Below are 15,951 nucleotides of genomic sequence, written 5' to 3'. Positions count from 1 at the left end.
GACGCACATGGCGCCTGGAGTGTAGGCGGCGCGCCGGCCGGGAAGGGGCGTTCGCCGTATTTGGCTGTTGGCTGGCGCTGGGTGCGTGTCGTGGGCTGGGGTCGGCCTGTGGAATGCGCCGTGGTGCGAGGGAATACGGACGTGACGCCAGTTAGGTAAGTGCGTCTTGGTTTGCTTGTTGGCTTCACAAAGTTGCATTTTCTGGTAACCTATTGGGCGGTTCGGGTCTGGTAACTTCTTGTGGTACCTAGATTTCCGGGATCGACGTCGGACCAAATCTGCAACAAACATGAATGTAGCCGACGTAGCTGAGGCTGGAGGTGGGGTATGAATCAAGATTGTGGGGTTTGACTGGAAATGGGGGAAGGTTTGCCCTGAAGATAATTTGTTTGGGTGGGTACTTTGACCGATATGCTTCGTGTGTGTAAAATTTGGGAGAAGGGGGGGGGAGGGGGTGCGTGGGTACTAGCAAAATCCTATGCCAGAAAATAGAGGGATTATGCTACCTTGCCTCCAGTGATAGCACTTATGTGTTACAATGGGTTCTTTCAATGAATTTTCTTTAATTGTATAGATGGCTAATAGCAATGTGAAAAGTCATAAAATGATGGAAAAACTCAGAAGCCAGGGCATGTTCAAGAAAAGCCTGGGAAGGGGGGAGGAGGGTAAAATAATGGGAAAACTAAATGGATTGTCATAGTGTGGATGATGGATTCAGGGTTCATGCAACAGGTTCTGCTTAAGGAACACTCAGAACTACAACATTACAGTAACTGCCTGCTAGAAATGTGCTTCTGGTACCTCCAAACAGGTTACAATGTCATATGCTTTTGGGTGTGTGACAGGGTTGCCAACAGCCAGTGTGCATGGGGAAACCTGTTGCCACCAGTGCTGTCAAAACTGCCTGTTGCCTGCAATTTATTGTCACTAAACATTTTTGTAAGCTTCCATTTTAGAAACATTTTGATTCAGATTGTTTTCCTCCCCCATATTCTGATCTGTCCCACCAGTCTCTGACTTATGGTTACACCCCAGGTGGCAGGGGTGCCTCACATCACAACAGACACCATCATGATGCCCAGCATGGGTACATCACAAGTGAAAAGGGATTTATCCATAGATGACACCTTAGTGCATGTACCATCTCATTGTGTAGACACTCACCTGAAACAAGAGCAACATTACTATGCCTGTAAGTGGAGAATCTGCCAGTCTTAACACGCTCCTGGTGGCCGCCTACATACCCTTTGCTTTGGTGGGGGTTGATTTGCCCCCCTGAGATCTCAGGAACTAAGAAAGTTAGAGACACCAAATTTATAGGGTGTCTTTACCTGCATGTGAACTCACTCAGGTCAATGTTTCAGGTTCCTAGGTCATGACCTTCAGGCCAAAAAATGTCAAACAAGGTCAAGTTCCAGGTTGGTCTCTAAAGTGCTCCCAAAACCTAGATAACCATTTCTAAGCAAAAGGTCAAATCCTCATTCAAGGTCAGTGATGTTTGACCTTTTGAAGGTCAAGATGACCAAAATAATACAAGATTGCTTTGAGTTTTGCATTGGACTAAGCGACAAAGATTACGCTAGGCAGTATGTTCCTAAAACAAAATGTTGACCTGGGTCATTTTAGGTCAATGACCTATCCTGATTTCTAAGAAGTCCATGGAGGATGTATAATGCAGTTCCTGCTATCAATAAAGTCGAAATGAGCACCAGAAACTATTCCATACAGCAAGCCATAGAGTAACAAAACAGGTTGACTTTGACCTTGGTGTGACCTTCATGCATGACCTTAGGTGACTGTAATTTGCTCATTTAACTGTTATGATGCCTAAGAAAGCATCTCAGAAATGTATGGCTTCATCTAACACTTCATTGTTGGATTATATTGAAGGATTCCCTAGAAATTGCCTTCGCCGAAGCCATGGTCTGACTTTGACCTGTCATAGGTCAGCGACCTCACGAGGTACATCTAAATTTTGATGCCAAACGATCCGCTATTCAATGGTCTACAGCTAGGCCAGGTTTGGCGCGGCTACGCCGCGCCGTTCGCAAACCATTCTGGAAAAACCGTCGGGGGGGGGGGATCAGTTTGACCCTCCACCACCCAAGCGCGTGTCACAGTTTTAAAATAGATTTCAGGCCCCTTCTAAACATGTGCTTAAGGTACTCCACGCTTATATTATTTTTTAACATCTGCTGGCTTGGTAAGCCTGCTAATTTCATGTTAAATACTGTAAGCTACCAATACAGATAACAGAAAAGTCATCACTGCCAAGAGAAAGATACTGTATTTGTTACTTTGCTGCACTGGGTTTGAGGCTGTCAACGTGCACATTGGATGACCTGACTTGTACAGAAGTGTCCGCAGAAGCCCTAACTGCGGTAAAGCCCCAGCTTGAAGTTTTTACTTCTCACACTGCGGTTTTCAAGATTGAGACAACGAGCTTAGTTCTCTTAAATTAAAGTCACTTATGTGTATAATCCCAGTTTGCAGGATGTCTGAAGACATGAATTTCGCTAAGAAGGGTGTTGGCGGCATGGCTGGAAGTCCCATGGAAATTTGATGAGTTAGGATTCCTTCAGATTTGATTAATTTTACCCTATGCATGTGGCTTAGTCCATTGAGTGGAAAGCTTGAACTTTTTGCTGTTATAACTTACTTCCATGGTAATTTTCTAAAAAAAAGATTCCACAGAATCCATCTAAACAGAAAAACTCGCTCAAAACTTGGCATGCTTGCAAAGATGTGGCCATGCTAAAATTGCTGAATCAATGTCCCTTTGTTATTATAAACCAGAGCTTAATGCAAGGGATTCATGGTGGTAGCCTGAGCCACCGGTCCTTTCCAGTGCTCACACTTAATGCAACATTCATTTTCGAGATCATTGGCTTAAGTGTGCACTCACCACATGCTATACCATTGTTCGTATGTTGTTTTTGTAGCCAAGATAAACATTGTTCAGAGCTGAAACTCCTTCCCATTGAGATTGTCCTGGACATCCCAGAAAACTTGTGGACTATAATTTCTCAGCTTGTGACATTTTTTTCAACTTAAGCTGGCACTGTGGAGTCGTAATGTTGAAATTTTTGTCCCGTCTTTCGGTTCTTTTTAACATATACCTTGGGACATATGGTTACTGTTCCCTCTGTTATTGTGCATGTGGATTATATCAGCTGTTTTTGAACCAAAAAATGATGTTGTCCCTCTGCTGTGAGGAGAAACACCTGTCTTCAGTGGCTGACATTGGTCAGTGGTGCTCCAAAAAGGGTTGTGCAACATCGGTGACCGCAAGCATTTGATAAAAAGACAGGCTGTTGGTGAGAGCTGAGAGCAACCTGGCTGTTCATGAGAGCTGGGGACAGCAATCTGTCCATGCAAACTCAAGTGAACTCACTTTGGCTGCTGCTATGTGTTTCACAGTCTAGCGTCGGGCGAAGCCAGGAACGATGGAGGCGAACGGCTCCCCGGCCCGAAACACGGCGACAGTCGTGTTGGGCGCCCAATGGGGCGACGAGGGCAAGGGCAAGATTGTGGACCTGCTGGCCAGTGAGATGGACCTCGTCTGTCGCTGCCAGGTAAGGTCACGTGCTGGCACCAGTTGGCACCAGTCTGCAGACCGTTCCCATGCTGCTACAGCAGCTGTGGTCAGCCCATGCCTGTCAGCGCTAGCAGTTCAACTGAGCCTAACCTGTAGGTGGGCTGCTGTGTTGAATGACCTGCACACGGATATGTATGTGTGACGTGTACGGGTCCAACGGACTTACGCTTACGACGGCTGTTCACAAGGACCGCATCGCTTCTGGACAATGACGGACATTTTAACCGTTCATGTGTCGTCCTCTTTCAGGGCGGCAACAATGCTGGCCACACGGTTGTCGTGGATGGTGTGGAGTACGATTTCCACATTCTGCCCAGCGGCATCGTGCATCCGCACTGTGTTGCTGTTATCGGTGAGCGCGATAGACGTCTGTAATCTGTGGATATACCACTTATGGTATCGTGCCTTCGGGAACAGATACTGTTTGGATATCTCCCTTCCTCGGCAGGGCGGGCGGGAGGATGTCAGTTTGTTCCCGGATCTTGCGAACACGGACTATATTCCTGTGGCATCGGGAATTTAGTGTAAAGTGGCTCAGAGGCACACCCCTCCCCTGGCTACGTCCCTGGCTTGACGGTATAGGTTGCAGCTAGGTAGCACCCAAAGCATGTAATAAGTGTATGGTTTTTAAAAGGATTGTCTGCCATCTTTTTAGGCTTTATCACAATCAGATGCGCACGATTTGATCAGTAATACCCGTTTTTTTCGAAATCCCTCTGATTAGCCCAGGCTTTGGATTTGAAGTAACCACTCCTGCGGGAGACACCTCATTTGACTCCTTGCTCACCACTATGAAGGTAATGCATTTCATTTGCCCTTCTTTTTCAAACGTGTGTGTTCTGTAATGTCTGCAGCACGTTTATGTGTCAAAATGTTTGTGTAATAAGTGTTACTGAAGCTTCAAACACTCTGTTAAGGCAAGAATATATCGGAACACGAAGCTGTTATCCCGCGAATTTAACGAAACGTTATCCGAGGGCTTTGATTTGTCCCGTATAGCGTTTTCCACAAGGACAATTCGAGGTGCACTTTGGGACTCACATGGAATGAGACTATCACGTGGTCCATAATGACGCACTAGTTCAAACTTCAACCGGTGCGTTTCTTGGTGACAGACCCTTGCCGCCCGTTGGGGTAATCACGAACGTTCTTTTATTCGCACCAGAGGAGGTGCGCACAGCGGTTGTCATGACAGCGGTGGTCGTCACTACAGGAAAGAAGTGTGATGCCGTTACAGGGCGTTGACAGCGTAGTTTGGACCTGAAATTAATTGAACTTGATATCCTTATTATGTTTTGGCGGCGCTGCAGTGTCACCACCCATTGCCATTCTTGGACGTGGCTGGTCCTGACGTTTCACTGGAGCATGCTTTTGAAATATGCCCAAAGGAGAGACACTCCCTTAAATGAAACTGGGGGCTGGGTAAACTGGGTAAAAAGGGGGCTAGGCTCTGCGCGATTATCAGCTCCCTTGCAAGTACGGTCGACACACTGCCGTGCTGTACTGATGTCCAGTCTCTTGAGCAGATGAGTGCCAGGCCGTGGCCAACTTTCCCCGTTGTGTTGCGATCGAGTCCGACGACAATAACGAGGCTGATTAGAAAAAAACTGGCCGTACAGACCGGATAGACGTGCCTAATATGTAGAAAAGTCGTGTAGTTTCTTTCGGCCTAAGGTCTGACTCACTCCCTTGAAGTGTGTGACCACTCTCCGTACCATGGCTCTCCGAGCGCTGATAGTCTTGGGCTATAGTTTGGCTTTATATTCGCTTAGTAATTTCCTTTTCCCCACGACATCGAATAATCCCATCTGCGTGGGCGATTGCACACTTGTAAAGCCAGGATCGGAGAGCCCCAGAGGTAATGGTGATGCGGATCAGCTGTGGCAGTGTTCGCTGTTCGGACTGTCTGCAGCCTGCGGTGTGTGGAACCTCGGCGTAAGGCGTTCCTGCGTCACCCTGCTATCACCCGCCGACGGTCGTTACCCATCCTCTCACTGTCGTCACCCCCTCTCGCAGTCGTCCATCCCCTCACGGCCCTTACCATCCACCGACGACCGATACCAACCTTTGACCGTCGATGCCGTCCCCTGACAGTCGGTACTACCGGCAGTCAGTCGTGCCGTCCCCTGACGGTCGGTGACACCCGCTGTCAGTCGTACCATCCCTTGGCAGTCAGTACTACCCGCTGTCAGTCGTACCATCCCTTGGCAGTCAGTACTACCCGCTGTCAGTCGTACCATCCCTTGGCAGTCAGTACTACCCGCTGTCAGTCGTACCATCCCTTGGCAGTCAGTACTACCCGCTGTCAGTCGTACCATCCCTTGGCAGTCAGTACTACCCGCTGTCAGTCGTACCATCCCTTGGCAGTCAGTACTACCCGCTGTCAGTCGTACCATCCCTTGGCAGTCAGTACTACCCGCTGTCAGTCGTACCATCCCTTGGCAGTCAGTACTACCCGCTGTCAGTCGTACCATCCCTTGGCAGTCAGTACTACCCGCTGTCAGTCCTACCATCCCTTGGCAGTCAGTACTACCCGCTGTCAGTCGTACCATCCCTTGGCAGTCAGTACTACCCGCTGTCAGTCGTACCATCCCTTGGCAGTCAGTACTACCCGCTGTCAGTCCTACCATCCCTTGGCAGTCAGTACTACCCGCTGTCAGTCCTACCATCCCTTGGCAGTCGGTACTACCGGCAGTCAGTCCTACCGTCCCCTGACGGTCGGTACCACCCGCTGTCAGTCGTACCATCCCTTGACAGTCAGTACTACCCGCTGTCAGTCCTACCATCCCTTGGCAGTCGGTACTACCGGCAGTCAGTCCTACCGTCCCTTGGCAGTCAGTACTACCGGCAGTCAGTCCTACCATCCCTTGGCAGTCAGTACTACCCGCTGTCAGTCGTACCATCCCTTGACAGTCAGTACTACCCGCTGTCAGTCCTACCATCCCTTGGCAGTCGGTACTACCGGCAGTCAGTCCTACCGTCCCCTGACGGTCGGTACCGCCCGCAGTCACTCGCACCATCCCTGACTGTCGGTACTACCGGCAGTCAGTCGTGCCGTCCCCTAACAGTCGGTGCCACCCGCAGTCACTCGCACCATCCCTGACGGTCGGTACTACCGGCAGTCAGTCGTACCGTCCCCTGACAGTCGGTGCCACCCGCAGTCAGTCGTACCATCCCCTGACGGTCGGTACCACCCGCTGTCAGTCGTACCATCCCTTGACAGTCAGTACTACCCGCTGTCAGTCCTACCATCCCTTGGCAGTCAGTACTACCCGCTGTCAGTCGTACCATCCCTTGGCAGTCAGTACTACCCGCTGTCAGTCCTACCATCCCTTGGCAGTCAGTACTACCCGCTGTCAGTCCTACCATCCCTTGGCAGTCAGTACTACCCGCTGTCAGTCCTACCATCCCTTGGCAGTCAATACCACCGGCAGTCAGTCGTACCGTCCCCTGACGGTCGGTACCGCCCGCAGTCACTCGCACCATCCCTGACGGTCGGTACTACCGGCAGTCAGTCGTACCGTCCCCTGACAGTCAGTGCCGCCCGCAGTCACTCGCACCATCCCTGACGGTCGGTACTACCGGCAGTCAGTCGTACCGTCCCCTGACAGTCGGTGCCACCCGCTGTCAGTCGCACCATCCCTTGGCGGTCAGTAACACCCGTTGTCAATCGTTCCATCCCCTGACAGTTTGTATTGGCAGTCGCTGCCAGCCCCTGACAGTCGTTGCCATCTCTTGACAGCTATGACCATCTCGTGACAGTCGTGACAATCCTCTGGCAGGCAACGGGGTGGTGATCCACCTGCCGCAAATGTTCGAGGAGATCGCCAAGAACGAGGCGAAGGGACTGACGCACTGGCGGGATAATCTCAAGATCTCGAGTCGCGCTCATCTGGTGTTCGATATGCACCAGGTCTGTGGCTGCCGCGCCGCCTGCGGGCGGTGGGAGGAGGGGGAGGGGGAGGGGGACGCTCCGGATTACGCCACCGCGGCTGTGTGTTTGTGCAAGTGTTCAGCCGGCTTGTGCAAGTGTGGGGCTGTCTTTGGCGCGTGGTGTGGGGTGTGCGATGGGGTCCAGGTGGGACGAGCGTAAGCTGAGTGGTATATCGCAAGGGTCTCCAAAATTCGATGGATACCAAGCCGGCCTCAGTCTTAATTTTCGTGGCACGTGCGCGGACATGGCCGTCCTGAGTTTGGAAACCGACCCGTGTCGGATTTCACTGACCATGGGGCGGCTGGTGGCCGCATCCGCCAGTGTGCCTGTCAGACTGACTCAGCTTGTATCCGTGGCCGTTGGGGACAAGCAAGCAGTTCAAACGTCATTTAATACTTGGGATGGTATGCTACCAAGTGCCTTGCATAGAATGGTTGGCGAGGCGCGAGAGATTACGCTCGTGTGTCGTGCTAGTTCGAGGCCTTTTTTTACGTCACTAGCTCGGCAGCCGCGTCGTGGGGACGTTCCGGGCAGCGCTGTCGATGAGAACGTCCGGAAATGACGTCGACACTGACTGCAATCATGGTTTTCCCCCGCCGCATATTCCAGCCTTGTGCTGAACGGAACAGCGGGGCCAACACCCGGTGTCTGGGCGCGTATTGGTGTGCGTCTTAGGTAGCCGAGCGTGCCCCAGCGACCGCGGCCCGCCTATTGCACCCAGTCCGCCTCACGCGCCGCTCGTCCCGGCGATCGGTCGCGGCTGGCACCCGGTCACGCGTCGGGGCTCGGGTCGCCGCCGCGCCGCCGCCGCCGCCGCCGCCGCCGACCGGCCGGCCGAGCCGAGCCGGCCTCGAGGAGCCTCGTCCGCGGTGCAGGACAGGCACGCGCTGGGGCTCGGGTCGCCACCGCCGCCGCCGCCGCCGACCGGCCGGCCGAGCCGAGCCAAACCGACCTCAGGGAGCCTCGTCCGCGGTGCAGGACGGGCACGCGCCGAGGCTCGGGTCGCGGCCGCCGCCGCGCCGACCGGCCGAGTCGGGCCGGCCTCGTGAAGCCTTGTTCTCGGTGCAGGACAGGCACGCGCTGGGGCTCGGGTCGCCGCCGCCGCCTTGCCGAGCCGGACCGGTTTCGAGGCCTCGTTCGCGGTGCGGGACGGGCGCGCCTTCACGCCGCCAGACGCCGTGTTGCTCATGTTGCTGGTGACCTGGTAGCCGGACTCCGCGGTGCTCTGATGTAGTATGTACCGTCTGAATGAAACGGGACCGAGCGCGACGTAGGGGGGCTCTGATGGCTGCCGGCGCCGGGCAGCTGTGTTTAATCGCTGTGTTTATGCGCTCCGGCCAGCCTGACGCGTCCGTGTAGGGCCTGCTGGCGGTAACTCGAGCCTCGCGCTGACCTCGTGACCCTTCTGGGCGGCGCTATATGGTGTAGCCAGGGCTGCTCAGATGAAATTTGCGGCGTTGTGCGGCGCGGAGTCCCTGCTGGAGAGACGCTCGGACTTGGCGGATCTGACAAATGCTTTCGAGGCCTCGCGTGGCCAACTTGTCAGGAGGCCATGTGTCCGGTGCGACCACTGGTGACACGAGCATGATCAGATGCATCACGAACATGTAAACATCCGTGTATGGCTGGAAGCCACGGCACTAGTTTCGGGAGCGAGGGTTCGGAGTTCGATGCCCGTCTCGGTGAGCCTCTCTGGCTGCATATCCTGACACCCGGCTGGGGGGATGTGCACGATCTTTGGAGTAGAATGCGTCGAAAATATTATGTTATTGCCACCAACTCGCGACCTACGAGGCTGGAGCGACCGCGTTTGCCGCGGTGGTTGCGTACCGTCTTCATCCTTTTTCCCGACTCGGCTAAGCACAGAAGCCCCCTCCCCCCCCCCCCCCCACACTGGCCGGTGATGGGCACATCCGGCGGCCGGGGCGGCCGGGAAGACCACCGCACTCCCGGTAAATACGCTCGTCTTTCGACGGCCGGGGCGCCAGCCTCCAGCCGCGCCGACTCTCTGCCGTGACGTGCCCCGGGAGGGAGGGAGGGTGCTGGGCGGGCCGTTGGCGTGCCCCAAGGGCGGGCCCGCCTCCGCCGCCGCCGCGGGTGGCCGCTCGATGCGCGGGATAGCGCGCCGCGCTGTGTGCGGACGGGAATAGTCGGGAGGGCGGAGTGGGGCGTCGCGGGTCTGACGGGTCGTGCCAGGCGGGGCGTGGCGGTGGGAGGCACGACCCGCGGCCGGCGCTGCACCGGGCCGAGCATGCCGGGCCGGCGGCATGCGGCGGCGGCGGCCAGCGCTCCTCCACGCTCCAAATATGTGGTGGTGACTGTTGAGGAAATGCGCGCACTTAGGATGCCAAAAATAGAGATCTGAGCGGTCTTTCATGGCGAAGTTACCAATTAAGCTCGATTGATTAGTATGGGTAGAATTGTATGTTATGTTTGTTTCTCCGTTAGTGGTGTTTATAAGCCTTCTGCTCCCTGCATGGGAACAGCAGAAAACAGCCACCGTTAATCTCTCGTCATGCATGGTGCCCAATGAGTGGTGTGCTACGGGCCTCACCAGAGTGCGGCCCGCGTCTATTGCGCTGCGTTTTGACCTCGGTGCCCCCTCCCCGCGCGGCAGGAGGTGGACGGCCTGCACGAGAAGGAGCGCGAATCGGAGACGAGCTGCGGCAAAAAGTCGCTCGGCACCACCAAGAAGGGCATCGGCCCCACCTACTCGTCCAAGGCCACCCGCAACGGACTGCGGGTGTGCGACCTGCTCGGCGACTTCAGCTACTTCGTGGAACGGTACGGCGCCGCGGTGTTGACACGACATGCCCGCGCGCGAGGGACTGGATTGTTGGAGCCGGGCCACTGCTGTAGCGGGTGCGCTGGTAAGCGTAATGACTGTGTTTGGTTGCCAGTCTTACGGATGCAAAACGGCAGCCACACGGGAAAGGCCACTTGTGTTGTTGGCAGTGTGCCGGTTGTGCGCCAGTGTACGCACTGGGCGTTGGAGGAAGGTGAAGTTGTCAACCGGAACGGCACGTCGGCTTATGTAGTGGTTGCAATTGGCAGGATCAGCGCACAGTCCGTCCTGCCCTCCGACGTCATCTGACCTTTTAGCGCGGCCGCTGCCACCGGCCGTAGGCTATACTTGTCAAGGGCAAATAACGAACGCCTAAAGCGTTCGCTATTTGCTATGCTCAAAATCCTAAACTTAATTGTATTATTTTACTACCTAAACTCAAAATCATTTCGCCCTGGGTGGTGGATCGGAAGGCAGGCGCTCTAACAAACTGAGTCACCTGGACTGACAATACCCTATTGTTTGGGAATCAGTACTGGCCTCTGGTGCCAGGCTCCCTTTGCCGTGCTCCCAGTGTTGTATTCTTCGTGTTGCCCGGCCCCACCGTCTCATGCTCTGGCCGCCGTGTTCCCCGTATTCTGTGCTCCTGCTGTCCTCATTGTCCTGCACTCTTCCTGCCTCGCGGTCAGCGCCCCACGTCTCCGATACCGCCGGTCCCAGCATGCTCCGGTCTCTCGCCGCCGCCCCCCCCCCCCCCCCCCATCTGCGCCTCCCTGGCCTTCCCTCCGCGCATCCCCGGTTCTCCATCCGCGCCCCCTCGGCCCTCCCTCCGCGCCTCCCCTGCCCTCCCTTCGTGCTTCCCCGGCTTTCCCTCCGCGCATCTCCGACCCTCGCTCCACTCCTCTCCGGCCCTCCCTCCGCGCCTCGCCGGCCGCCGGGTGACGTCGGGCCGTCGGCGTCAGCAGGTACCGGTCGCTGGTGGCGCTGCACAAGCGCATGTTCCCTGCGCTGGAGGTGGACGTGGAGGCCGAGCTGGCGCGGTACGCCGAATTCGCCGCCCGGCTGCGGCCGCTCGTCGTCGACTCGGTCAGCTATGTGAGCGGCGCGCTGGCCGAGGGCAAGCGCGTGCTGGTGGAGGGCGCCAACGCGGTCATGCTCGACATTGACTTCGGTGAGGGCCTGCTGTGGCCTGCTCTGCTCTGCTCTGACCTTTGAATGTCCGGTGCCCCGGGACGGCTCTTAAGGGCTGTTTGCACGGGCTTTGTTCCTAGATCTAGCTGTCGCTTGTTTTTTCTCTTTCCTGTTGCATGTCTGCTTGCCCCTTTTCCGTTTTCGGTGTGCTCTGCATGTACGATCATCTCCCCTGGCCACTGCATCCGGCCCTTATTGCATGCAAGGCTACAGCACCGCTCTGGACCGCACTGTTGGCAGACGGTGCCTGCATTGTGCGCACGGTGTTCTGGGACGACCAAAACGGCGTCCTTTGGCCTGTGCTCAGCGCCCTTGCCGCAGCGTGACACAGGTGGCGGGGGTCTGACCACGAGGCTGGCGTCGGCCCGTCGCGGCCGCGCCGCCAGCCGACGCGGCCGGCCGGCGGCGGAATGTGCTGCGTGGACGGCGGGCGTCGAGACGTGCCGGTGTGAGCCGTCGGCGTGCGACCGGCGTGGCGATACGGACGCTTGGACCCAGCCCCCGCCCGGCCGTCGGTCACAGTCGCCTCGGATAACGATGCCGTAGAGACTGACATGTGCTCGACGAAGCCCAGAAGAAGGCCGAAACCAGCGGCAAAAATTGATTTTGAGAATCCGGTGGCGCCGTAGATGGTGTCATTTTCCACCAACATTATCAAATTTTGACACGGTTGGTAGGAAATGCTGGGTTCTGTACAATGACGTTGTTGCCGAGGGACGTGTAATAATGTTATAAACTTGTCACGAGCTGATCAACCAGACAGCGTAGCTGTGGTTCGTTGGTTCACATGTCTGTCCGTGATAGAATCTTCAGTTCCAGTCGTGCTCATTGAGATCAGGCGAGCGTGGACAGCCGCGCGCCCAGCGCTGCACTACGTCCGCTGAATGTGCTGGCTGTGCAGGCCGTTTTCAAACCTCGAAGCACTGAAAAGATCAACAGGCACTACTTTACCCGTTCAGCAGTACCAGCTGGAGCGCCAGCTGTCCCGCCCCATCCTTTCTCTCTGCCCCGCACGGCGTGGTCGGCTGTCACACCTGGCGCGCTGGGCACGCGTCGCAGGTGGCGCGCGTCCATTGGAGACTGCGACAGTCGGGTGCCGCGCGTGTGCCCACCCCTCGCCCTCCCCGCCCGTCAAGGACGTGATCATTTCCAACAGGCTGGCGCCGAAACTAGATCAGTGATTGTCTGCCATGACCGAGCTGCCCCTGAAGTGGGCGGGGGCGTTCAGCGAGGCGCTGTTCCATATTCCTTGAAACAAATCCATGTTGAGACCCGCTCTGACGCCCTAGCAATAAGTACCCTCTGTGACGTACTTGGACGCAAAACGGCCACAGTTGGCGGCGCACCCTAAATCGCTTATCATCGTCATGAGTTCCGTTTGACCTGATTTAGCATGAGTCTTTCTAGCGCAGACCTGTACGCACCGTGACGACGTCTTGCCATCAACGAATCGTACCCGGACACCGACGGATGCCTGTCGTGATCTGAGTTGTGACCCGGCAAGGTCATACCGCGACCTGACCTCTGACGCCCCGGGCGTCTGTACCATGTACCGACCTCTGACCCCTCCGACCCTGATGCCGCTCACCGTGACCTGATTCTTGTGACACCAACATGCATCCACCGTGACCTGGCCGGTGACACCGGCGGGCGCCTACCGTGACCCAGACGGGCATCTGCCGAGATCTGACCGCCCTGACTCAGACAGACACCCACAAGGGTCTGACCCCTCCAGCGCCCCCACCCCACAGACGCCTTTCGGGCCCTGCTCCCCCCCCCCCCCTCCCCTGGCACCGTCCATTCCGTTTCTGGGACGCCCGCCGTGACTGCGCCCTCCGACTCCGGCAGGCACGTACCCGTTCGTGACGTCCTCGAACTGCAGCGCCGGCGGCGTCTGCACGGGCCTGGGCCTGCCGCCGCGCAGCATAGGACACGTGTACGGCGTGGCCAAGGCCTACACGACTCGCGTCGGCGTCGGCCCGTTCCCCACCGAACAGCTCAACGTGAGCGCGCGGCCACGGCGGCGACAGTGGGCTCCGCCGGTTTGAGCAGAGTTCCTGGGCTGGCAATGCTGTTTCAGGTTATTGCGTGCGTTTGGGATAGTATCTTACGCGTTGACATGGCTGTGATGCCTTAGAATGGCAGGTAGTGCTTTGGTGTTCGTGCTGCGAGCGGTTCTTCTGTCCTCCTCTACTTGCATAAGCGTGTGGTGACGGCTGGCCGTGTTTCTTGCCTCCCGCCGCCCTGGCCCCTGCACTGCTGACGTGCACGGGTGTCGGGCGCGCGCAGGAGATCGGCGAGCTGCTGCAGGAGCGCGGCGCCGAGTTCGGCGTGACCACCGGCCGAAAGCGGCGCTGCGGCTGGCTCGACTGCGCCCAGCTGCGCCACTCCAACATGGTCAACGGCTACTCGGCGTGAGTGCTGCAGCGGACGCTCAGCGGGGACTGCGCGCGCGCGGCGGAGGCCGGGGCGGCGGGCGTCTGCCTCGATCGCCGCAGCCACCACGCGCCTGCCGCCGCTGCTGTGGCCGTGAGATGCCGCGGAAGGGTGACGCACACTGGTTTGGTGGTACAACTGACAGATGGCGGGCTGTCGAAACATTCAAAACACTCGCAGCATGGCGGCTTGGCGTTTTGATGGCGTTCATCACTTTCAGTCTAATCAGACCCGTCGTTACATTGATGAGTCGCCGGACCGGCAGACCGCCGTCGCTGGTGGTCCACCTCCCGGTGGGGGGGGGGGGGGGGATGCTAACGTCACCGTCACTGCTCCGTTCTGTGCGCGCGTCCCCGGCGCGCGGCCGGTGCTGCCGTCTCACGGCGCCGTCGTTTGTGCCACAGCCTGGCGGTGACCAAGCTGGACATCTTGGACTCTCTGGCGGAGGTGAAGATGGGCGCCCACTACCTGCTGGACGGCCGCCGGCTGGATCACTACCCGGCCAACAGTGCCGAGCTGGCCACCGTCGAGGTGGAGTACATCACGCTGGCCGGCTGGTGCACGTCCACCGAGCACGTGCGCGCCTTCGCCGACCTGCCCGACAACGCCCAGCTCTACATCCGCACCCTGGAGCGGCTCGTCGGCGTGCCAGGTGAGGAGGAGGGGTGAGGTCCGTCGGGCTGGCGGGTGCGGATCGGCGGCGCGGGCCGCGCGAGGGCCGCCGGTCGCCGCTATAGCTCAGGCCGAGGACGGCTGTGTGCGGAGCTCGCTGCTTCTGGCGGCGGTCAGAGCTGTGCCGGTGCCAGTGAAAGCTTCGTTAGTGTGACGGCACCGACGCGGTTGTACCGCCAACTGGCTGCTTTGGTGGCAGCCTGTGAGCTGGCTTGAGTAAGTATAACTCGGCTTCCGCGCGAAATTTGCATGGTGTCGCGGCGACAGAGCCAGCTGCGCGTGCTGCGCTACTGACATTTGCCCCGTCGTTGACCCCCGTCGTGTTGCTGACGTCTGTCTGCCGCCTGACCCTTGACCCCGCCCCTCTGTCGCCGACAGTCAAGTGGATCGGTGTCGGGAAGTGCCGGGAGTCGATCATCGGACTGATGTGACGCCGGCCGCTACCGCCGCCGCCGCCGCTACCGCCACCGCCACCGCCGCCGCCACCGCCACCGAGTGCAGTCGCGTGCCCTGTCGGGGATGAGTGCCGCCGCCCGGCCGTGTTCCCCTAGTCCCGTCTAGAGGCGGCCGCGCGCTGCCGCGCCGCCGGCAGTCCTGTGTACCCCACCGTATTTTTTCAGTACGAATAAAACTGCCAGCGCGGATGGCGCTCGTGCTGTCGCCCGGACTAGGCTGCGGTGACCGTGACACGGTTGGGGGTCAACCTTGTTGGGGGTGGTGACGCGCACCGCAGGGGTCTGGATTGAGGTGTGCGGCGGGAGTGCAGCCGTGCCTCAACAAGACGAGACGATGCGGCAGTACCTCTGTTACGAATGGCTTTTGCCCTGGCATATACGGCTAAGCAGTGGCCACGCCACATGCCATCAAATTGACAGGTTGACCGCACAACATACCATCAGACTGGCAGGTTGACCGCACAATATACCATCAGACTGGCAGGTTGACCGCACGACATACCATCAGATTGGCAGGCTGACCGCACGACATGCCATTAGATTGACAGGTTGACCGCTACATACCATCAGATCGTCAGGTTGGCTGCACAACATACCATCAGGTTGGATAGTTGACCACACGTTATGCCATCAGACTGGCAGGTTGACCGCACGACATACCATTAGATTGGCAGGTTGACCGCACGACATACCATCAGATTGGTAGCTTGACCACACGACATACCATCAGGTTGGCAGGTTGGCCGCACGATGTGCCATCAGACTGGCAGGTTGACCGCACGACATACCATTAGATTGGCAGGTTGACCGCATGACATACCATCAGGTTGGCAGGTTGACCGCATGACGCCATCAGATTGGCAGGTTGACCGCATGACAC

The 15,951-nt window shown here is 57.4% G+C and overlaps 1 protein-coding gene across 1 annotated transcript; it reads left to right on the top strand.

Moving 5' to 3' along the window:
- On the top strand, positions 1-15,260 carry Adss (adenylosuccinate synthetase). The gene is made up of 10 exons (XM_037227588.1): positions 1-155; positions 3,421-3,575; positions 3,848-3,950; positions 7,381-7,511; positions 10,150-10,316; positions 11,283-11,488; positions 13,357-13,511; positions 13,798-13,922; positions 14,349-14,596; positions 14,995-15,260. Exons 2-10 carry the CDS (start codon positions 3,447-3,449, stop codon positions 15,045-15,047), a joined length of 1,317 nt encoding a protein of 438 aa, XP_037083483.1. The 5' UTR covers positions 1-155; positions 3,421-3,446; the 3' UTR covers positions 15,048-15,260.
- The last annotated feature ends 691 nt before the right edge of the window (positions 15,261-15,951 follow it).

This window comes from Pollicipes pollicipes, unplaced genomic scaffold (genome assembly GCF_011947565.3).
Source record: "Pollicipes pollicipes isolate AB1234 unplaced genomic scaffold, Ppol_2.1 Scaffold_2555;HRSCAF=2994_pilon_pilon_pilon, whole genome shotgun sequence".
Taxonomy (NCBI): domain Eukaryota; kingdom Metazoa; phylum Arthropoda; class Thecostraca; order Pollicipedomorpha; family Pollicipedidae; genus Pollicipes; species Pollicipes pollicipes.
Note: the sequence above shows the minus strand (reverse complement) of the source record. Positions and strands in the feature narration are given on the sequence as shown.